This window comes from Dryobates pubescens, chromosome 19 (assembly GCF_014839835.1).
Source record: "Dryobates pubescens isolate bDryPub1 chromosome 19, bDryPub1.pri, whole genome shotgun sequence".
NCBI classification, from domain to species: domain Eukaryota; kingdom Metazoa; phylum Chordata; class Aves; order Piciformes; family Picidae; genus Dryobates; species Dryobates pubescens.
Window position 1 is genome coordinate 20386076 of NC_071630.1, and position 24139 is coordinate 20410214.

Genomic DNA, 24139 nt, shown 5'->3' on the forward strand with positions numbered 1-24139 from the left:
GGCCCGGCGCCTGGGTGTTTGGATTCGAACGCGCGTCGCGACCCTGCGGGGCGGTGGCGCAAGCGCAGTGAGAGGTACGGCGGCGCTGCCCCCTAGCGCTGGGGTGCGGGATGCCGGGCGAGGAGGAGGAAGACACTGAGTCGGGGGTCGCGGGGGCGGCGGCGGCTGCCGCCCCCTCCCCAACAGCCGAGGAGGGGGACACCCGCCAGCGCTACGAGGAGCTCTGTAGCAGTCTTAATATGGACGAGCGTGCCCGCTCCGAGGCCTGGCTTAGCTACCAGAGCATGAAGCTCAACTACACCCTAGAGGTGAGGGGCGACGGCGCGGGAGGGCCGCGTTAAGACAGCGTTTACTGGGGAGCGGTCGCGTTCAGGCAACTGCCCGTACTGAGGCTACCAGCCCAGAGCGGGACAGTCCGACGGGAGAGAGAGGGTTAAGCGGGGGCAGGAAAGGGGACGGCCCTTGAGGCGCGACGGCCTGTCCCTCACGCCGCTGGGCGTTAGCTTGCAGCCGCGTGAGAACACCTTCCGCCCGCCCCCACCCCGCCGGCGCGGGGCTGCTGACGGACGTCCCCGCCGCGGCCGTGAGAAGGCGCGGTGCGCTGCTCGCCTGGTGTGTAACTGGGGAGACCCGTGATCCCGAGCCACAGCGGTGGAAGAGTGTTAAAAATAAAAGCGATCGTGTGGCTGTGTCTGTCAACTTGCAGCTTTAAGGTGTCAAACGTAGTGCACTTATCTCGGTAACGCAGGGTTAACGCACTCCCTTTCTGTGGAGACGCCTTTAACCGGCTGCCTTTTAAAAAGTAAAGATGGCACTTGTGATTGAAGTACGTCTGCCCAAGGCTCCCCAGGATTCTTTACGAGCTTCTCTGCCCGTGATGCAGGAGCTCTCTCTGCAGGGCCAAGGGCGACTACGCAGTCGCGGCAGGTGGTCGGTCCTGCGGCGCCAGAGCCGTCTGTGTGTGTCGGACTGGGGCTCGGTGTGCTGTGTGCTCTGGAAACATCTCTTGTCACACATGCTGCTTGTAACCGCCTGCCACGGGCTGGGGATCGCAGCGAGCACCTTGAGTTTTGCTCGAAGGCGTGTGCTCCTCTGGCCCTGTACTACGTAGCCCAAGAAAACCACGATGAGGGAGAGTAAGGTTTGAAAGGGTTTCGCTGAGATGAATTTTTAGGTGCCAGATCGAGTAACTGCTCTGTCGTGTAATGTAGAGAAAAATTGAAACTGTTCGCTCTGTCCAGGGTTGCAGCTTTTTGTTTAATGTTTTTTAATACCTAAAGAGGGCAAAAGTATTTTCATAGGACAAGAGCTAAAAATAAACTATGGGTGAAGTGTGAATTTTATGAAGGTAACTGGTTAACCAAGTCTTTTTTAGTTTTGACACGATTTTATTGTTAAGTACTTGTTTGTTAGCTGGTTTTGTTAAAAAGGCAGAGCAGTTCAACAGAGCTTCAAAACAGTGAATTAATTCTGTCACTACTTGAGCCTCACTGCTCTAGGGCACAAATCTGTCCTTTTTACTGGTGCTAGGTGCATGGCTGAAAAGTGCGTTTTTCTTTCCAGTGAAGTCTTTTCGATGCCTCATGTTTTGATTCACAGGGAAATGACCTGCATTGGCTAGCGTGTGCCTTGTACGTGGCCTGCAGAAAAGCGGTTCCGACTGTGAGCAGAGGGACAGCGGAGGGAAATTATGTATCTTTAACCAGGATTTTGCGCTGTTCAGAGCAAAGGTAACCGAGTTTTCAACACTTAGAAATCTGGAGGCAGTTGATCAGTTTATGAAATGTGGAATTTGAGAAGAGAGGCTGAACATCTTTCTTGTTCCCTGCTTTTAAAGCTGGAGTCTCGTTGCCAGAGAAATCACATCATTTTGTTTGGTTTATGTTCTAAACCCCCTGGTTAATCACAGATTGCCTTTTTTTAAATGAGAAAGAGATCAGTCCCTGAGGAATAGGTGTATCCTTGAAGAGTGTGCAAAGTGTTAACTTCTCACACGACAGACCATTTTTCATTTGGTGTGAAAACGTTCACACGATTTGTTGCCTTTTTTGTTTGTTTGTTTGTTTTTTAAGAAGACTTCACTTTTCATGTGTTCTTCCTTTATGAAACTAAAGTGGTGTCACAATCTGATGAACAAAGTTGTATTCAATGTCCATAAACAGTGAAGTGAAACAATTTGACTTTATTTGTTAACAGTCTGATGGTTTTGTAACCATGTAACAGATCGGCAAGAAAAAAGTAAAAAGTCCTTATGCACTACCTCTCACCTCCTTTACAGCTGGGTGTTAACTATTGAAACAATACAAGTTGAAACGATACAAGTGCTCCTTTCCAAATCAGAAATTCAGGGAGTTGAAGTGTGGGTAAATTGTTTCTGTGATTCAGGCTATCAAAGGCTAATATGTAGGTGTAGATGGAGTGAAAAATAAATGAAACCCAAGTTTATGAAGTGAAATTTACTAAAATGCAGGGGATTTTGCATACCTTGTAGAAACTTCTCAGCATTGTGGAACTCAGTTTATTTTATTTAAGTTAGTAAGTTAATCAGAAAAAGAAAGAGAATCTGATTTTGCAGTAATCTGACTGATTGTGTCTTTGTGACAGAAAGCCAGAACTGTGAATATATAGTTAATGTGGTCATCAACTGAGGATATAAAAATATTTGTGAGCTGTATGAGGTCATCCTGGTTTATGGGTGAAGGAGTGTCTCTGAGGACATTGTCATGTTTGCAATACAGCCATTTTAGCTGTAGTCTGGGGAGTAGTTATTGCACTTTTGTTGGAAAGGGTAGCATCTTTCTGCAAAAATACCTTTTCAGACCTAATCCGTTTGGTATTTTCAGCCTGATCGAGTTTTTTAACAAGATGAAGAAGTGGGAAGACATGGCAAATCTACCCTCCCAATTCAGGGAGCGAACTGAGAGATTGGAGAGAAACTTCACTGTTTCTGCAGTAATTTTTAAGAAATATGAGCCCATTTTTCAGGACATGTTCAGATACCCTCAAGAAGATCAACCTCGTCAACAGAGAGGAAGAAAACAGAGGTAGCTTTCTGTTATTTCCCAACTAATTTTAGAGTATTACTGTTGTGATGTGTAATGAAGCTGCTTGGTTTAGTTGTATTTTTATGTTTTCATAGCAGATCTTTATAATATCAGAGCTGGTCTGTTTCTCCTGCTGCACTGTCCTTTTCAATTCTCTTGTTCAGTTTGTCATATCTGAGAGAAGGAAGTCTCAAAACTGCTACGTTTCTGTGATACGGGTGCTGGAGAAAGGAGGACTGATTAAAATGAGCCTGTAGACAAGACCAATGTTAATATATTTAAGATGGGAGAGGCTGGAAAAACTTGATTGTTGAGCAATCTGTGTTGCTGCAGTAGCTCATAGAACTACTTGGCCTCTTTCTTTGCCAAGTAATTCCCAACATTTTCTTCGTAGACTTGGATCTTCTGGATCCTCTGCTTTATAGTAGAAGCTTTGTTTCCTTTTCAGTGTTCATATTCAGCATGCTGTGAAAATGAAGTGCTAGCCTTTTTTCCTGGTTGTTCTGATCTTAACAAGATTTCATCTGTTGTTGCATAGCCTGTGGTTTCTTCTAGTAGTTAGTAGATTGATTTATTCCCAGTCCTTTTTTTTGTCTTCGCTACACTGAAGTGCCATTGTTTTGTTGCTTTTATGGAGTTGTTTTTTCTGCTGGATTTTTGGGTGTTTTGTTTTGGTTTTGCTTGTTTTGGTGTCCTTTGGTTTTGGGGGATTTTTTGTCTCTTCTTTTTGTACTTTTTAAACGTTTTCAGGCTGTTTCTTAGTTGGGTGCTTTGGCATTTATTTTTTTTACATCTCGATCTTCCTGTGAGGATCATTTAGTGGCATTTTTAACCACATGTTTTTGAATCTACAATAAAAAGCAGAACTATGCCTAAATGATTTTGTTGGAGAGTGCAAAAGGTGAGTAAATGAGAATTAGACTGTAGATGGAGTAGAGTTACATACTGAAATGGATGTTTCCAGATAATGTTTAAGTATCCTGCATATACAGGTGTCTGATCAGAAGAATAAACCCTGCTAGTTTGTTAATTTGGCTGGCAAAATGTGAAGTAACTTTATAAACATTCTGTTCAGAGATGACACTTTGTGGTTTCTGTGTGAAATGTTTATTAATTCTGATGCTTAAAACCTTTCAACTTAAAAAAACTGTGAAGTTTTCTCTGTTAGAGTAGCTAAATAAGAAAATAAAAGACTAAAGATGAACAAGCTGCTGGAAAAACAGAAAAGAATATGACCTCACCATGAATTAATTTGGCCTGCATGAAAGAATTTCCAACTTAACTACTACTGAAAGCAATAAACAGTACTGAATGCAAGCATGCAGAGCAAGCAACACCTCTAGATACCTGATAAAGATTATTTACAAAGTGCAAATGCTGCTTGGTTTTGAGGCTCACACATGTTTTACAATCTAAATTAGACAACTACACTCTTAAAAAAGAAATGGAAGGAATGTGATTGTGTTGGACAAAACACATCTCTGTGCCATGTCTGCTGCTCTAATGTTACTCTGCTCTGGGCATGAGCTGTGGTACATGAAATAGCACTTCCAGTCAGATGGATACAAGGATTGATGCTGTGGCGATATAAAATTTGGCACTAGAGGAGGGGTTTTGGTTTAGTTTTGTTTAAATCCACTCATTAAATACTTGAGCATAGTTTCTGTGGGTTTGGGGGGCTTCTGAGGGGGGTGAGTGGGGAAGGCATAACAAGCCAATAACAAACTTTGGGTTATTTGGTTGATTTGTCAAGATTTTTAATGCTACCAAGACGACAAACCAAACTTGCTAGCTGGAAATGTGAAAGGACACAGGAGATTTAGAAAAATGGCCCAGTATGCTGCATGTGGCAGTATTAAGTAATAACACATCCTCAGTAGCTGCAAAACATTTGATTTAAGAAGGAGCCTCATAAATGAGTTGTATTTCATTTGAAAGCATTTTAAACAAAGACCAGCGAAGGAATTTGGTTCTGCTAAGTATTTAGCATATTTCAGGATTCTGTATACTATATAAAACCCTATACAAAATGCTTTACATGGGTGCATAGATTACACTCCTGTGAACACACATTTCTGAAAGGCTTTGCTGTACTGAGTATATTGATGACATCATGTCATGGTCCTCCAAGAAGCTGTGTACGTGCTTCCGTGGATCCGGATGCTCATGGGGAAGCAGTTTTAGCCCTGGCTAGTTGGCTGTGTGTACCATTTCTTGTATGAAAAAGCAGAAATAACGTTATCTGTAAATTTTAAATTTGAGTAGCTACCTGTTCTTTGGAACTAAGATCACAATTTTGCCTTCACACATTTAAGCCAGCTATGTTTACATCAAAGTTACAGTGACTTTCTGCTCAAGTCTTGGCATGTTTCTGGTGGAGTCTGCTGTGTTGTTCTGCTCTGGTACCTACAGACTGTGAGGGGTTCAACTCTGCCTGCACTGCACCGATGCGCAGTTTGCTTTGTTACCTTAAATCTGGCTTTGTGGGAAGAGTTGAAGATTTTGTTTTGTAGTGAGTGACTGTCGTATGATGTTTTACCTGATTCTCTACCAGCCTTAATTCATTGACCTTACTGGGTCTCTTCTCGTATTTTTCCCCAAAAGGCGACAGCCGTGTACCGTGGGTGATGTTTTCCAGTTTTGTTGGGTGCTGTTCGTTCATGCAAAAGGTAAGAGATTTGAAAGTGGCAAACCTGGTTTTGTTAGGCATTATCCTTTATAAGCCCTTTAAACACTGAGGAGTTGTGGGTGCTTCTGAGTTCAGAAATGCCTTTAGGGAAAGCGTCCCCTCAGAACAGCCTGAAGGAACATATTCTGCTTTAACTTCTCCAGCTGTATGTTTTACCACCTGTGGATGGTGAGCTGTATGTCCAAGTAGTTTGTTAGCTGTAATGGGAAGTATTTTTACAAAGTTTCTAGTGTTGTGAAGATTTATGATGCAATTCTAAGAAAAAAAGTAGCTTAGCATTCTAGTGAATTAATATTTAGATGTCACTGTAATTAAGAAGTATGTTTATGTCTAAAGAATAGAATTGTAGGTGTAAATATTTTTCACAATTAGCATTCTTATTCTTTTAATTGCCTTTTTGCCACGTTGCTGTCTAAAATATGAACATCCACCAGCTGTGTCATATAATCATACATGTTGCTGAATAGGCCTGCGGATGCCTTTCATTTCCCCTTCTGTCTTGGACATAGCACTGTGTATATAAATGGCTGACTGTCTCAAAGGCTCACATTGCTGTGGAACACTTAAAGGGATCCTCTGTTAATGCTTCTGCTGAAATAATGCCATGAACAGACAACATACTGCAGTGTACAGGTAACCTTTATTGTAAGAGCAGCCTTACAGCTAATAGAAGATTTCAGCCATTCTCTTCATACTGACTGGTGGGAGAAAAAGCTCCAGGAGGCAACAGGATTAAATCCATTCATAGGCTTACATTGTTCAGTCATCACATTTGGTCTGAAGTCTTTCCTCACCGAACTTGAGTCTTAAGAGTTTCTGCATAGAGAGGGCTTTATTCAAGTACTGCTTGGGAACTCTGTGTAAGACAGTGTTTTGAGGAAAATAAAGACAAAATTTATACTCCTCACCAAAAGAATGCCTTTGTAGATTCAGATCCATTGATAATTTCCAGAGATGATTTTTTTTTGCATTTCTTCGTAAGAAAACTTACAGTAGAAGATAAGTAATAGTTTAACTTCTATAAGGAAAGGGGGAAAAGGAATTTTGTTTGGGGTTTGGGGTGTCAGGGAGAGGCGGTGTTTTTTCTAATTTAGAAGTGCATCAGAGTGAAGATTGCTACAGTGTGCTGTGATTTCCTTAATTGGCTGCTTTTGAGGGTAGGACAGAGAAGGCTGTCACAATATTGAATTGTCTGGCACCAGTTCTGTTCAATAGAGATCAGCTTTTCTTTTTACACTGTACCATGTTGCACAGGATGCCAGTAGCTCCAATTTGGAAGTGTTCCTGACAGTGTGACTGTACCTCCCTGTCAGATCTTTGTACAGAGATACAGAAGGGTGTGTGGTGTTGCAGGACTAACGTGCTAATCATTGTAGGTTGTCTAGATGCCTTTTTCAAATAACCTGCAAATTCCACTTTACTGAGGGAAGAGAAGACTTTCCTCAACAAGTACATTGCTTACAGCCCTGAAACACAGTACGCTTTCCATCCTTCTTGTTCAGTCCAGAATAGCTCTCTCAAGTAGTATGAAATGCCTCTTCATCTTCTACTGAGTTCAGAGAAGAGTTAGTACTGTACTTTATTTCCACTCAGTCAGGACTTTACTTCTTTAGCACAGTTAGGCAGCTGAGAGAGTAAGTAGGTCAGTCTGAAAAATCAGGTTTTTTTCTTCTCTAAGATCCTCACATCTGTGGATAGATCAGACAGTTGAGAAAAGGGGCAAAGGGATTTTGAGTCTTCTTGTTGCTGAGTTACTGCTTACCGTGTTTGCATAACTGTTTCATCAATAAATTGTATGCTAATTAGCAATAACCTTCAGACAGAAATTAACTTCACAGAGAATACCATGTTGGTAACACAGCCAGTTGTACAAGAAAAAGCAAAATGAACAGTAATTACAAGCTGTGACATTAGCAGATAAGTACTGGTGAACTTTAACTGAAGTGTGGCGGCACAAAAGTGAAATGTTGGCCACTTAAAGCACTAAGCGTTCACATTAAGTTCTGCTTGCTGTGTTTTGAGGGTTCACAGTAATCCTTATCATGGCAACCACACATCAGTGGCAAGTTCAGGCTTGTCTCTGATATTTCTGCAAGCCTGAAGATCATTGCCTTTGGTTTCACAAATGCAGAAAGGTCTTGTTCCTGCCTCTGGTACGGTCTGCCAAGTGAGATAGCGACTTTGTTCAGCAACACTGACATACTGCTTGTAAGGATTTATCTTAACCTGTCTTGACTTTTTTCTCTTTCAAATGGAAATGTCAAAAATAATGTCTGCTGCACTGAGATGGCCTGCTTTAATTATTTGGTATGAGAGTGTGACAGGGAGTAACAAACTCTTGTTTGAAATGTTACTGACAATTTGTATGAAACTACTGGCACTTCAAAATTGCTTCTGGTTTTGACTGTGATGACAGGAAGGATTGCCATGTTCTGACCATTACTACTTTAAGACTTTTATTGGTTAACACTGCTGTGGTATTCAGGACCTCTACTGCTTTGCTGTGAAAGTTATGATTTGGGAATAAGTGATGCATATGGTAATTCAAATGTCAGGTGGGCTTTGTTATTTTAAATCGCTCCATTTAAATTCTGCCTTGAAAAGGTCTTTCTTTTAGCAAACACAGAAACAGAAAAGTGAGTTGATTACTGTAGGAGAGATTTCTTCAAAGATTTAAATTTGGGTTTCATAGTGGGTTCAGCTAAGTGCTTTGGAGCTTACCTAAATAAATAAAAAGAGGAGTGGATGAGTCATAACAAACATTGAAGAAGATCATCCAAGATCATGCTGTGCATGTAAATTCATGGCATTGTGGTTTACAGTATTAATTAATGGTATCATTTATTTTACAAGGCTTTTTTTGACTCTGACCATTCCTCTTAAACACATGTCATAAACCTAAATGAGTTCAGTAGGGAGTGAGGAATCTCAATCTTGTCTTTGTGAAAGGTGACAAAAGAACAAAGAAGTCACAAGGATTCCTCCTTACAGGAAGATGATAAATAGAAAATACTTGAGCTTTATTTCATAAAGCTACATCTGAAACCAGGTCATGCATTTTATCTCTTGTGAAGCACAAGAGAATGGAAGGTAAATTCCTTACTGTTTATAATGAACATGTCCACATCACAATTTTTGTAAAGAAAATGGTCTGGTAAAGAAAAACAATCTCCTGACTCTGAGATGAACAGGGGCAATGGAAGGAGGGGGCAGCAGTGCTGTTTTTTCTGAACGCTTGGTTCTAGCCCAGTAGAAGTTGAAGTTTTTTGCAACACTTGATCAATGTGGACCTGGGGAGAAGGGGAGTACCAGTTGGAACCTCTTCATTCCCCCTTACGTGCTTTTAGAACCAGAGTCTGCAGATGGGATAGGAATCTGCTGAGAGACGTAACACAGCCAGGCAGTGGTGCTTCTGTTGCCAGAGAACAACATTTTTCTTCCTGGGGGCAGTCTGTGTTGTACAATTTGTGCTGCTTCAGGTCATTTATGCACTGATTAACCAGACTGCTGTGAATGAGGGTGTCTGTGATCCAGCAGCATTTTGATAGGTTTGTTTTCAAAGCAGCATGGTATATTTGAGGCCCTACACAACTGCTGCTCTTCCTGAAACCATGTTTTACTACTCCAGTTGGTGTCTTGTACTGTGTCTGGTTTAAAACCTGCATTCTGTCCAGATAAACTTAAGAGTTAGCAAAGCCTGTGTTTCCAAACCTCCACTATTGATAGTAATACAAATATCAACAGTTTCATGGTTGAAAGAATTTTAACTAATGCCTTATGTCTTTCTAATCTTGAAGGTAATTTTCCCATGATCAGCGATGACTTGGTCAATTCCTACCATCTCTTGTTATGTGCTTTGGATCTTGTGTATGGAAATGCTCTCCAATGTCCTAACCGCAAAGAACTTCTGAATCCTAATTTTAAAGGTATGTTGAAAAAAGCTCTGTGTCCAAAGTCTGCAGGAACTTTGAAGGCTGCTGAAGTTAGTGTGAATCCGTGTGGTAGGGAATAAGTTGAATAATACTGATTCAAAATATGTGGGAATTAGTATTTTCTGTATCTGGCTACACAGTTAGGATTCTGTTAATGTAGTATAGCAGACAGACTGAATTTGGGCGATAATGGAGTGAGTGAAGAAAATTGACTGTGGAAATACCATCGGAGGAAATTCCAAAGTGAAAAAAAATCAGTGAATGACATTTTAATGTGATTAGAAGAGTGCATGGTGATGCAGCCTGTATTGGACACGGCCAGCCTGGGGAGTTCCTGTGAGGCAGCAGTCTGGGAATAGCCGGTGCTCAAATTGATTGTTTCTCTCTCGTTTCTGGATTGCTGCTCTTCTCTTTTGGAAGAGAGTGGAAATGTAGGGGACTTGGTAACCACAAATGCAAACAGATGGTGAGAAGTTTCCACTGAATTTCTGATGTCATTCTTTCCAGGCTTCTTTTTCAGTGCTGTACAGTAATCACATTTACTTTGTAGTGGTTCAGATGTGAACTGGGACCCTTATCTCAAGTTAATTTGAATACATGTTGTAGTGCACAAGTGTTTGATTTTTCTACTAGAACTGATGTGTTTAATTTTTTATCACTCAGCATCCGATTTTTCTGAATCTCTTGACTCAAAACTGACTTTTGATATATTATCAAATGGAGTGGGTGTTACATAAGTAATAATTCTTTCAAGGAAAATTATTAGCTTCCTGTTTTAATTTCACACTGCCCTGACTACATAGCACAGTATGTAATTTTAATAAAACAGGATATGGATTTGGAAAACTAAATAACAGACTACTCTTAATTGTAGGTCTACCTGAGGACTTTCATAGCAAGGATTACAAAGTGTCACCTGATCCTCCCTGCGTCATTGAAAAACTGTGTTCCTTGCATTATGGATTAGTTTTAGAAGCAAAAGGCATCAAGGAACATTTTTGGAAGCCATATATTCGAAAACTTTTTGACAAAAAGGTTGGTAAATACCTTGGTTATGTAGAAAAAAAATTCTCCTGACTCCTCATCTTCAAAGCCTTTCTGAGAACTGAAATGTCCATCCTTTGTTCTTAACTCTCTTACAGCTTCTAAAAGGAAAAGATGAGAACTTGACTGGATTTCTAGATCCTGGGAACTTTGGAGATAGCTTGTGAGTCACTGTAGTTGTGGTTTGGTTTGCATGAGATCTGCAATACAACTGCACTTGTGTTACTGTCTGTGTTAACAGCAGTACCAGCTAGCTGGCCTGTGTATTTATTAGTGTTTATACATCACATTTTGTTTCAGTTCCTTTTCTTTATGGCCTGGGGCATATTTGAGAGAAGAATGATTCTTTGGAGTGATGTTAATTCATGTCTGCTTTTATTCTTATATTTCTGTGTTTCCTCAGTTTGGGGGATGTTTTTGTATACAGTGCAGTATTTGTAAGCTAAAGATATGGGAGCACACTGAATAAGGGGGAAGTGGGAGGGAAAAGTTGGGTTTGATGGTATTTTTATCTTTATAAACCTCAAGGTGCTTATGAGTAGGACTGACTTTGTTCTAAATGGTATGAAAATGGTACACACAGTTTATGATGATGTGACGCTGCAGAAGTCTGCAAAGCTTCCAGCCAAACAGGAGTTCTCAGCGTTTTGGTACATTCCTCCTGTAGCTGCAGTACATGGCAAAAGCCATGGGGTATAAGGGGGAGAAAGTGTCCTCGCCCCTCTTATGTTTAAGATACTATAAAGGAGCTCCAGTGCTTAGGTCAGGGTTAAAGGAAGTACTGAAGTAGCCTGCTAGCAGGCCAGAACAGTGTTTATTGAGTAAGCAGGGGAACAAAGCACTGTCTAAAGGAGGTGTGTGTCTCTCCTTTCTGCTGTAGCAAAGCCATCAACAAGGCCTATGAGGAGTATGTTTTGTCGGTAGGAAATCTTGATGAGCGAATATTTCTTGGGGACGATGCAGATGAAGAAATTGGCACTCTAACAAGGTGCTTAAATACGACGTCAGGAATGGAAACGGCTGAAAGGGTACAAGTGAAGGATAATTTGCAGCAGCACTTTGACAGAGTGAGTATGTATGGAGAAGTTGGGTTAGTCTATGTCTTACGAAGAGAAAGCACTACTACAATTTGCCATCTTCATTGTTGAAGCTGATCTGGGAGTGTACGCAGCAGGGCAGAGTCAAGTTTTGTCATGGATTAGATATGCTGTTTATTTCTGGGTTATCTTGGACAGAATTTTCTCCAAGCATTTGGGTTTTCTTTGTTTCAATCCAGTAGAGAAAATACTTAGGTAATTAGCTAAAGATTAGGCAAATCAGTAGGTGAAGATTTTCAGGCACAACAGAACAGCCAGTTCTCTGTGGTTCTCTGGCAGGTGCTGAGTTGTCCTGCAGCTGCTGGGGTCCTCTGGACCTGTCTCCAACTTCCCTCTTCCCTCACATCTTCCATATGCAGAGGTTTTTGAAATTAAACAAAGCTGCTCAGTGCTTTGCTCTCTGCATAGTTTTTTTGTTTGTTTAACAGATGTGCTGTAGTTGTTACCACATCTATTTACAGTTGTTGTGAAATCACTAGAGAATGGACTTCACCTTGCTTGCCTAAAAGCAGGATACATGTCTTTATATACGACTAATAAAATAGCACAGAATGTGGCCTTTGAAAAGATCACTGCACATTACAGAACAGTGAGATGAAGACTTATAAAATGATCAGGGTCTTCGTGGGACTTCAGAGTAGCTTTTGAAAAAAGGGCAGTGGCTCTGAACACAAGACAGGTATACCTATGATTGCAGAGTAGTGAATGTTCATGGAAAGATGCTTTAAAGGAGGAAAGATACAAGAAAGGCAAATAAAGCAGGATACAAGCTGTATTAGCACAATTAGATTACGGAGGGCAAAAAGGGTACAGCAGCCTAGATCACTCAAACAGTTACATGGTCTGTTGCTAGAGTGATAGTTGGTTAATGGCTTTCAACATTCTGGAGATGAAAGATAAAGATAACCTTATCTGCAGAATTGGTGCAAACAGGTCGGAAGCAAGGAATTAACTATTTAAAGAAACAATCAGCCTTTAAGTTTTGCTGGCACAGTTCTGCGTGCCTAACTCCTGGAGAAAGGAAACACTGAGCTGGAAGAGAGCAGCTTGCAGCTGCAATGTTTTTGTTCTGTCATGTGCTCTGGGAAGTCTGAGGCAGAGCTATGGGGACCACCTCTCCTGCTCCTATGGAGACCAAGATAAATGGTCATGCGGTGCAGAGACAGAAATACATCACTCTGGGGAGTGTATGGGGAACATGGGAGCACTACTGAGAGCCAGGCCTCATGGTAAAAAGACTGCAAAATGTCATGTATCCATGCACTGGTTTTGTATTTAATGTGCTTAATGTTACATTATTTTGGTGGGATGGCTGATAAAAATGAATTGAAATGCTGACTGTTAGATTGAGGAGGACTTTCCAAGTTAAGTGTTAAAGCTGCTCAAAGGAAGCCCTGGCTCAGTACACTTCTGAGAGCTACACACACCTTTGGTACTCAAGGGATAGGAGAGCACTGCTGGATGTTTTCTTTTTTTTTTTCCTGTTAGATTGGCCTAGATGTTTATTTCACACTTCCAGGATCTGTGTTGCAATGTAAGGTCACATCCTCTCTGTTCACACATTTGATACAGACCTCCAATCTTTGCTTGCTGGCTGCCAGCTGGGACAGGGAACTGGTTCAGGTTGTTGCATTCCTAGCCCTTTTTTCCAGGCTAGTGTCATGGCAGAGGGGAAAGTTCTACAGGTTGACACTTCTAGATTATGACCTAGGTTTTATCTGTGTACAGTTTTATGCTTGCTTTTTGTCTTTCTAGTCCAAATCACTTAGGATTACAACCCCACTTACTGGCCGCAAGTACATCAAAGAAAGCAACCCCTACGTGACACCGGTTTCCACTGCAACATACAGTCTGAGCCGCCTTCACACAATGCTGGCAGGACTGAAGAATGCCCCCAGTGAAAACCTGGAGCAAATCCTCAGGTAAGTTTTTATTTTCAATTAACCAAATCATTTTATTTTTAACTAGTTTTAATAATAAATATTAATGCTAAACAGTGTAACTTAAAATGTGGGTCAGTCTTGAAAGGCTCTGGAGTAAATTAGGATCCAGACAGACATTTAACTTTCAGAAGACTTTGTTCTGTTTATGTAGACACATTTGTCCTTAAACAATGGCTGTAAGAACATAACAGCATTTAAAACCCAACAGTTCTGAGCTGCTCTTGCAGCAAACTGGCAATACAAAATGTTCAAGATGCTGCTTCCCACAGTGAACAAATCTCTGTCTAGCAAATTACTCCGTACTGCAGGAGAAGCGAAATAAAACATGTTCTCTATACAAATAGACTCTTGCTTCAGGTACAAAATATTTTAAAACCATTTTATCATACAGAAAAGTGTTTCAGCATTTCTCCCTGATCGTGAGACCTTGTGCATCTTTACTGCAGTGCATACAAGAACAGTGTGCTGCGGCCATTCTGCAGTACACACTGAGATAGGCAGATGTTGGTGGGGATGTGGTGCTGCTGTACAGGAGAGTTACAGTTCTGTGCTTTCATCACATTAGAGAAGTAGTTGTAGATTTTTATTTTTGCCTCAATTAGAAGAGTGCATTGAAAATGTTTGGTTCCTGTTTTCAGGGCTTGTTCCAGAGATCCTTCTCAATCTATTGCCAACAGGATAAAAGACATGTCTGAAGTGTACTGCCAGAGCATGCAGGCTGAAGGAGAGTTCAGTAACTTTTCCAAAGGTGGGAAACATTTTGCTTACACACATTACCAATGAAAGTGCCTGTCAGCACACTGAGCTCTTGGAATTAACTTAGTTTTACTTGCAGGTTATGCTTTAGCACTCTTTCTTGTTACTTTTGTCTTTTCCTGTATTCTTAAGGTATTTATGGCAAATTTCAATCCTGCATACAATTTTATAATCAGCCTTAGCTTACATAACTGGAATTTGATGACACTTTCATTTCTACAGGAGTGAAACTAAAAGCATGCCTAAGGGTACCATTTTTTCTCTTAACTAGAAGAATAATAGGGATGGCATGGATTTCTGGGACAGTAATGAAAAACCTGAGTGTCTGGGGTCTTCAAAGACCCCACAGCAATGTTGCCTAACACACAAGGATGGATTAGTACAGCTATTAAAATCCTGTCAGTATAAACACCAAACGTTATTTGCACTGTTGTCACAGTCTGCAAAGATGGATTAAAAAATAAGGAAGATGCTCTTGACCTTGTTCCTTACTAGGGCCTTAATCTGTTTTTGTCAGCATAGTTGTGTCAGTTTTTAGTTGCACTGTACAAGTTGGATCCATACAGGAATACTTTCCTGTGTCTTTTCTAAACTTGAAATACAGATAGGACAAAGTGTTAAGGGATTGCTCTTCTACATGGTGTTTTCATCAAAACATGGGTTCAGTACTGATACACTGTGCACTCACAGGTCAGGGCAGCATAGGAGAGTAGTCCTATAAAGATGTTAGCCGCAGCTGCACAGGAATCCACAGGCGCCCCTGAATTGTATTGCTGTAGCTTAAGGCAAAGAATACCTCTCTTTGACTACATTTCACACAATTGTTTCTGTTTGAAATCCCTGCAGATGTTGTTAGTAAGCACTTCCGGCGTGCTGAGGTGCTATACTACAAGGTCTTGGAGTCAATCATTGAGCATGAAAAGAAGACACTGGGAGACGCTGACTTATCTGTAAGGAAAACTAATCAAATTGTACCCCATTGTTGAAGCTGGGCCTACAGCAAAGAAAAACCATTTGTAAAGCAGAATAGAAAACTCTTTAAGGGTAAATCTGAGAAGCTGCTCATAAGTACCCCAGAATAGAAGACAGTGTACAGGAAGTCATTTGTTTAATGAGCAAAAATTCTGTTCTCTCTTACAAAATAACTTTCTCTAAGCTTGATAATCTTGCCATTGAGGCAGAATAGAAAGCATTGTATTGTTCCGTAATTGTGCTGTAAATTAAGCACTAAAACTTGCAACTTTCTTTCAGGCAATACTGGAGCAAGATGTGTTTCACAGATCTCTGCTGGCGTGTTGCCTTGAGATAATTACCTTCACATACAAGCCACCTGGGAACTTCCCCTTCATCACTGAAATATTTGACATTCCAGTTTATCACTTTTATAAGGTAAAGTGTTTGGTAGCTAGAAATGCTTAGCAAGTCATGAGTGTTCTTTTAAGTAATCTCCTTACCTTACCTGAACCCTTGATTCTGAGCTTCACCCCTTTCTCTGTTGGAAAAGTATCGCCCAGGTGCCTGTCATTTTGGGCATTTAAACATCACAGCCCTGTTAGCTGCTGAACAGAGCAGTACCCCAGCACCCACATTTTACCTACTACATCAACTGTTCTCCAACAGTGCTTGCCATATTTGTTTAGAAAGAGATAAATGCCTGTCTTCTGCTAAAGCTGCAAGACAAGATACGATTCAGTCATAATAATGCAGCTCTCATATTTCTATTCCTCCTTGAAAACCAGCCATTAGATCTTTGTGTAAGAAGCAGCAGGTACATGGTGTTGATCGTTATCTGCCTCGCAGGTTATAGAGGTTTTCATCAGAGCAGAGAACGGCCTTTGTCGGGAAGTAGTAAAACACCTTAACCATATTGAAGAACAGATCCTGGAAAGCATGGCATGGAAGCAGGAGTCCATCCTGTGGGACAGAATCAGAGAAAATGAAAACAAAGTTCCTACTTGTGAAGAGGTGGGTGCTGTGTTATGTTTTACATAATGTCCTTAATCAGACAGATGGTAGAGAGTGGATGTTAGACCCTGGAGGAAAGGCTTTACTTGTCCAAATTTCAGTTTCATCCTTCAGGGTCGTCAGTGCAGAATGAGCGGTCAGTGTGGTGTGCTCTGCTCTGCACATCTCTACAGACACCTCCAACATGGAGCTGAAAGGATTCTTACCCTGTACTTGCACAACACAGTGGAACAGTAAACAAAACAGACAAGCAGGGAAGGTTTGGACCAGTCACCCTTCAAAAGATTACTAGACAAGAAGAAACTTAACAAGTGCAGACTTTTAGCTGTAGTCACAGAAAGATGTGACAGTCCTGTATCTTCTGAAGTAGTGCAGGCACTGCAGGGTTGCAGTTAAGCTGACAGTAAGCTTTTCAGGGTTCCTGGCTTTTTTTCCATAGGGTTTTGCTGTTCAAAATTCATAGTGCAGAAGCTTTTAAAAATGTGGTTTAGTCAATCTGTGCTCCAGCCACTCATGAAAGTATCAACATTTTAGGTAATGCCACCTCAGTATTTTGAGAGATCAGCTGGGAACAGTGTTGTAGGTTCACCATTGACACCAAGACGGATAAACGAGGTTCGTGCTGAAACTGGAGGACTAGGAAAAGGTGAGACTTCAATAAGCACAACATACTTAGATATCTGAGACCATGCCTTGAATTGTTCAGTCTAAGTGGTGCACAGCAAGGAGGCTGCTTTGGTGTAAGTGCACAGCTAATTGCAAACATTTGTAAACGATATTTGTGTCACAGCTCTGATGTCTAAAACCAATGCATTCGTTACTTCAGTGTGAACAGAACAATGGTTTGACAGGGTCTTTTCAGGAGGTTTTGTGTATGAACACCATAGATGGATGTATACCTATGTACAGATTGTATCTATACCTATGTATAGCTAAAGTAACAGTGATACACACTCTGCTTGTGTTTTGATCAGTATCACTGGAAGAGTTTGCTTTGTTATTCCAGATGAGGAGCCTCTGTTTTAGTTAAGTGGGGTCTCAAACTACTTCTTTGGAGCAATAAACCATAGTACATTAGCTTACAAAAATCACACATCATTATCTGAGGTGAAGTCATCTCTAAAAGCAAGCTGTAGGCCACTAATTTTTAAAGACTGCTTATGTCTGCATGTTTCCTGAAGAGATTCGCATGAAGTGTTTAGGCTCTCAGCTTTCTGTCAGCTATTTGCGTTATCAGGGATTATACCACAAGTGTGTTCTTTTCTAAGGTGCAGGCCTCTCATCCTCTCCAACTACCCTGTATGACAGATACAGTTCTCCTACAGCCAATCCTACCAGGAGAAGACTGTTTGCTGATAACGACAGTCCCTCTGACAGCGGAACGGCGGGGCGAGTTCCCCAGCAGCCCGTGGTCAGTACGGTGCCGGTTCAGAACATGAATCCCGAAGCCGTGTCAGTAACGCCGGTGCCCGGTCAGACGCTGGTTACAGTCGCAACTGCCACTGTAACAGCCAACAATGGGCAAACTGTCACCATTCCTGTACAAGGTGAGCAAAAGGATGCTGGAAAATCCCATCAGAGTGTTAGGAAGGTGGAGAGGGAGGAACAGTGTGTTAGTGGAGGAAAAAAGCACATTTAAAGGTTGCTTATTGGGAAAAATTGCTGGAGCAGATGAGCAGAAGTTAGAACACACACAGCACCCTGCGTTCAGGTTGTTTCAGTGAGCCAGCCTTCCTCAAATGGCTCAGGATTGAAGTTGCATTAGCATGGAAAACTTAGTTCCATTTCAGTATCTTCTTGTGTAGTGCTGAGGAAAAGTATTTTGATGAAACAATTTCATATCTTAGATGCAGTCATAAGGAGCTAGTAAAACAATTACTGAAGTTTTCACAAAACCAAAACTTACTCCAGCCAACCACAACCACCATTTCTGCTCCTCCTTCACTTGCTCTTAACTCAGAGGTTCTTAACTTGAATTTCTTAACTTACAGGTATTGCCAATGAAAATGGAGGAATAACTTTCTTCCCAGTCCAAGTTAATGTAGGTACCCAGCCCCAAGCTGTCTCTGGTCCCATTCAGCCTCTCAGTGCCCAGACTCTTGCTGGTACCCTGAACACTCAGATGACTGGGGCAACTCTGCAGCTGCCAGGCCAGTTAACTGTTCAGCAGATCTCTCCTGGAGAGCAGAAACAAATGCAGCAGGTGACCACTGCCACATCCACCAGGCCTCGGAAGATGGGCTCACTTGCGCTCTTCTTCAGAAAGGTACTTTTCAGTCTGATCTGTTCTTTGCTTGGCTTGACCTCAATAAGAGTTAAGTGATTGTTACAGTATATACTTAATAATAAGAGCCCATTCCATTTCCAAGTTATACAGACATACCTGAAGAGGTGTTTCCTTACATGTGGGCAACTTCTCACTAGCAAAGGAGTAGACTGAATCACCAGGGCTATCACATCATCAGTTGTGAAGCAGATGATGCAGTCAGCTGGCTGATACTACAGTTTCTAGTTTCTTTAAGGCTCTTTCAAAGGAAGAAATTCACCTTTGAGGCACTCTGGTTTATTGAATACAGTGGTGGCTGTAGGGTATGCATCATGCTCAGGACAACTCAGAATGTAAGCTTCACACAAATGTTTTCATAGTGTCAGTTCCAGTACTGAGAATATCCATTCTGTAAGCAAAAAGGGCCAACTCGGTTCTTCTTTGGGCTTATCATTTGCACAAGTTCTACAGGGTGTGCAAGTCTGAACTGCTGTTTCAGTGAGTAAGGAAAGCAGCGCTGCTGTGGCTCTGAGCACAGTCTCCATTCCAACAGGTGTATCATTTAGCTAGTGTCCGTCTGAGAGATCTCTGTGTCAAGCTAGACATAGCCGATGAGCTGCGGAAGAAGATCTGGACATGTTTTGAGTACTCCTTGGTGCACTGCCCTGAAATCATGATGGACAGACACCTGGATCAGCTGCTGATGTGTGCCATCTATGTAATGGCTAAGGTAAGGTTTCAACAGAGCAGAACTACGAAACTTCTTTTAAAACTTGATACTCTGAAGATCACAAAAACCCAAAGCCAACCAAACACCATAGTAACTCTCAAACAAAACTCCACAGAGAAACTCTGAGTCTTTTCTGTTCATCTCCTCTTAGGTCACTAAGGAGGATCAGTCATTTCAGAACATCATGCGCTGCTACCGGACACAGCCACAAGCCAAGAGCCATGTGAGTACAGTCAGCATTACACAATGTGCTATCTGCTTTATTAATTAAATGCCTTAGTTCTATTTTGGGAATAGGTCACTTGGAAAGCAGCATCTAGTAGTAAATAAATGCAGACTATGAGCTGTTCTCAAAAGCCATCAGTCATAAGCCAAAATCCTGCACCACTGAAAGCTTTCTTTGCCAAACTATACCTTAAATAGAAAATACCTTTACTTAAAACCTGAGGCAGCAGTGCCTTGTGGGCAATGCTCCTCTTAGGAGGCTGTGTTTTCCCCTGGCAGAAGCTATGTGATAAACCCTGGTGAAGTTTCTAACAAGACTTCCCTGCCTCTGTCACTGCACATCTCACCATCATTCTGGTTTTGGGTTCCTCACTCCCTGTAGGTGTACCGGAGCGTCCTGATCAAGGGCAAGAGACTCCGCTGCCGCTCTGGTAGCACTGACAGCAGCAGCCAGCAGAGCTCACCTACAGACAGAAGTAAAGAGATGAACAAAGAAAGGAGTAAGTGCTTTCCAATGCCACCTTTGGTTTTGATTCCACTTCTAAAAAACAGTGCACAGAGTTAGATTTTGGGCTGCCCTGCCCTAAACAGTTCCTCCTTCAGTAAAATTGGACACCATCAAGAATATGCCAGTAACATGTAAGAGTTGCTGTGACTCGGGCTGAATGTTACATCCACTGTGACAGTTTTGAGTCTGTCACCACACACACTTACCAGGTGACCATGATGAGTGGCCTGAGCTCTTGGAGTTTGTATGATGAGAGGAAGTCAGTGCTAGCCCGTCTTCGCAGTTACTCTCTTACCACAATGACAGAGCTGCGGTAGCTGGCTGTCTTTAGAGACAGAAACAAGCCAGCCACTCACGGCATCTATTTCAGCATAGCTGACATCTCTGCAGAGTCTTTCCTTGGTATTTGAACTGACACGTTTTCCTTGAATTAACTTGTCAAACAGCAGATTCTGTATATTCCTGCCACCAGTTCTCAAGGTACTTAATAACTGGACTCAGCTGTAGGTACAAATGTCTTCTGTCATGGAGAGGTGGCAGGGAGGGCAGGACAAACAAATAGGAATTTTGCAACTTCCCCGATTAAAGCATCGGGAAGTGTTGCCAAGCTAAATGTTTCTGCTACCGGCTAAAAAAGACTATCTTTCCTGGTGTGAAACGGTGCCAGCTGGCACCAGGAAGGTGCTGCTGTTGAAGTATAGCACAAACGCCTGAAAAGGGAGCCTCAGCTCTGTTGACACTGTGATGGAACTCGGTTCACACAGAGCAGCCACTTGCAGTTTATGCAAGCAGAGGTCAAGAAGCAGAAGTGTTTCTGCACAGGGCCTCAGCAGTGTGCTGTGGCTGTCAATGTGCTGCTTTTGGTAAGGGAGGGTGCTAAGGAAACAACACTCTCCTGGCCAATATTGATACCAGGGCAGTGGTAACAGCCATTAGCGTATCTGAAAGGTATTTCTGTAGCAGCGAGTGTCTGGGACCTGAGGCACTGAGGTGCACTGAACAGCTGTGGCTAAGGCAGAGCCTGCTCTCATCTTGCAGCCAGCCGAGACTCCAGCCCAGTGATGCGCTCCAGCAGCACCCTGCCTGTGCCCCACCCCAACAGCGCACCCCCCACCCCAACCCGACTCACCGGCCCCAACAGCGACACAGAGGAGGAGGAGCGAGGGGACCTCATACAGTTCTACAACAACATCTACATTGAGCAGATTAAAGAGTTTGCCCTGAAGTACACTTTAAATGCAGTAAGTTACCTTCTGTGCTGCTTCTCACTAGGAAGTAGTTTTTTTTACTGTACATGCAGTAAGTGCTCATAGCCAAACTCAATTGTAAGCAAATACTAAGGACTACATTCTTAATGACACTGCTCCTTGAGGACATCCTCTGCTGCTAGAATACAAAGTAATTATGATGCCTATTTGCTGTTTCCTCCTTTATGAAATACACAGCACTGAGCAATATCATCTGTCAGTCTCAGACAGGGCTGGAAAAGTAAAAAACTACTCATCTGGCCTAGTAGCATGACAAAGCCTTTGTGTCTGTTCAGATACGTATGGTGAACTGTTTAAGTTGACAGCTCCCAGAAGCTTTACTGCAGTAACATCTGAGATCAGGCACCAACTCATGGGTGATTTCCCTTTTCTCTCAAGCAGGCTGACTCTCCTCCGCTCTCACCCTACCCCTTTGTAAGGATCAGTTCCCCCCGCAGAGTGCAGCTGTCCCAGAATCACCCCATCTACATCTCACCACACAAAAATGAGTCTGCTCTCTCTCCACGAGAGAAGATCTTCTATTACTTCAGCAGCAGCCCATCTAAGGTGAGACTTGAGAGTTGCAGTTGTAATCCTTCCTTCTGCTTTCTCTAATCGCACTGCCCAAACGTTGTGCAACAGCCTCTCTGTTTATATTGTCTAGCATGTACTTTCTCACAGAACACTTCAAGCTGTCAGAGCAGGTGTCTAAGCTGCTGCAAAGCAGTGACTTGTCCAAGCTGCTTGTGTACTTTTGAGAAGTCACTTTTTGTGCTGACACGCACAAAAGCCACAGGAGGCATGGCAGTGGTGTGCTTTGCTTTCAGGGAGCAGCTTGCTTGCTCCAGCGAGTGTGCAAAGAGAACATGAAGTACAATGCATGCTCTTATCTACCTGGGGGTGTAAAAAAAAATCCTCCAAACGGCTCTCAGCATGAAAAGCCTTACCAGGTGAGCATGCCACAGGCTGAATTCTGTCCTCTGGTCACCAGAAGTGAAGCAGGAATCCTCCCTGAGAACCATCTTCATTCTGGATAGGAATTGTTGCACTTGTGCTGTGAGATCACAGTTGTAAGTGACTGGAAGGCCTCTCAGCAATACATGCATTGACAGAAGCTGGCCTGACTTTGAGTAAGGCTCTGGCCTACTCCAGTAATGGAAAGACCAGCACAGGGACTGCAAGGTTTGTCTGACCCAGGACACACTTTGTCCAGAGACCAAGTGTTTGTAATCCTGCTATAGTGCAATTAGCAAAAGTTATAATGAGAGGTAATTCTAATTTTGTCCTCTCCTCCTCTCCAGAGGCTCAAGGAAATTAACAGCATGGTTAGAACTGGAGAAACTCCAACAAAGAAGCGAGGCATTCTCTTAGAAGATGGCACTGAGGCACCAGCTAAGCGAATCTGCCAGGAGAATCACACAGCTCTGATAAGACGACTACAAGATGTAGCAAATGACAGAGGCTCTCACTGAGGCCCAAGGTTCAGCACAGGTATTCCCATGCTGCCGCTCCACAGGGCCCAGCTGCTTCGCTCATCCCACTGCCACCACACCTTTGCAAGTGTTCTCAGCCAGGCTCACCTCCTCCCACCTCTGACCCTTTGTACCTGCCAGGAAGGGGCCTGAAGAGCATCCTCCACAGCCCTGGGACCTTAAGGATATCCTTCAAATCCTGTGACCCACCCTGACCCCATGGTTAAGCTCATCATAAGGCAAGTGATCCACCTCCAGACTTTGGCAAGCAGAAGAGGAGCTTTCCTGTGCTTGGAGAAGGCACTGCTACCAGCTTTATACCTTGCAGCAGGTGTTTAACTCCCTTTGCTCTAACCAGATCCTCACACTGTTTGCAGCAGTGTGTCACCACTTTCATCTCTGGCTTAGAAAGCTGTACGTGTGTCAGAGGGCAGTGCTGTGGTAGGGGAACTGTATTCCACCCTGTCCTGCTTTTTACAGTAGTGACCTCCACAACAATGATGACTTGTAAGGAATATTCCAGATGGGAATAATCTCAAGGAAGCTGTCTGAACAGATTTCTTCCATATTCAGGATGTTCTGTGTGCCCAGTGTCATGGGTTCAGCCACCTTGTTTTACTTCAGTGTTTGGGCACCTTGTACAAAGGTAGAGGGTTTTGTTTATCCAGTGGTTTTAGCTGTGCAATGTTTCCACGTGAACTCACGTTCCAGGGTGGCACTTTCGATAGGGCTGTGACGCATCAGTTTTGAGGCAGATTAGGTTTTGCTGTATATTTGCAATGGCACTTTCTAAATGTGAATATTTTTTTCAAAGGCTGACTTGAGCTCTTATTCTGTATTAAAGCAATTTGACTTTTGTATTTATTTTCCAATTGACATCCCATAGCTCCCCTCTTCAGCAAATGGCATTAAGAATTCATTCTGACTTGATGTGTATGCAGTATGGATGCAGGAAGCTTGGGATGTTTGCTTTTTTTCAAGGAATTTTATAGGCTTGTAATGTTTTATCAGATGAATTGAGAGTCAGGAAGGGGCCACCTCACTTAGCCATTGGAAGGACAGTGGTGTCCATCTCTCCAAATGTACTATGCTTTATGTTTATAAAGGACAAGGCTTGGCGGGGGCTTTACAATGGACTAAATCAGGCTGCCTGGGAGAAATCTCTTCCCTACTAACAGGATAAGGAAGTGGTGCATAGTGGTGGTGCACAGTTTTCCTTGA

At 42.5% G+C, this 24139-nt stretch overlaps 1 protein-coding gene across 1 annotated transcript; it reads left to right on the plus strand.

Annotated features, from left to right (window-relative positions):
- The first annotated feature begins 23 nt into the window (after positions 1-23).
- RBL2 (RB transcriptional corepressor like 2) lies at positions 24-23178 on the plus strand. Its single transcript, XM_009903746.2, has 22 exons — positions 24-308; positions 1600-1730; positions 2844-3044; positions 5649-5713; positions 9531-9659; positions 10540-10700; positions 10808-10872; positions 11590-11776; positions 13562-13728; positions 14388-14497; positions 15352-15455; positions 15757-15894; positions 16306-16470; positions 17005-17116; positions 17745-18017; positions 18462-18736; positions 19290-19466; positions 19618-19689; positions 20074-20191; positions 21238-21440; positions 21849-22013; positions 22748-23178. The coding sequence occupies exons 1-22, from the start codon at positions 111-113 to the stop codon at positions 22916-22918; spliced, it is 3387 nt and encodes a 1128-aa protein (XP_009902048.2). The 5' UTR covers positions 24-110; the 3' UTR covers positions 22919-23178.
- Positions 23179-24139: the final 961 nt, after the last annotated feature.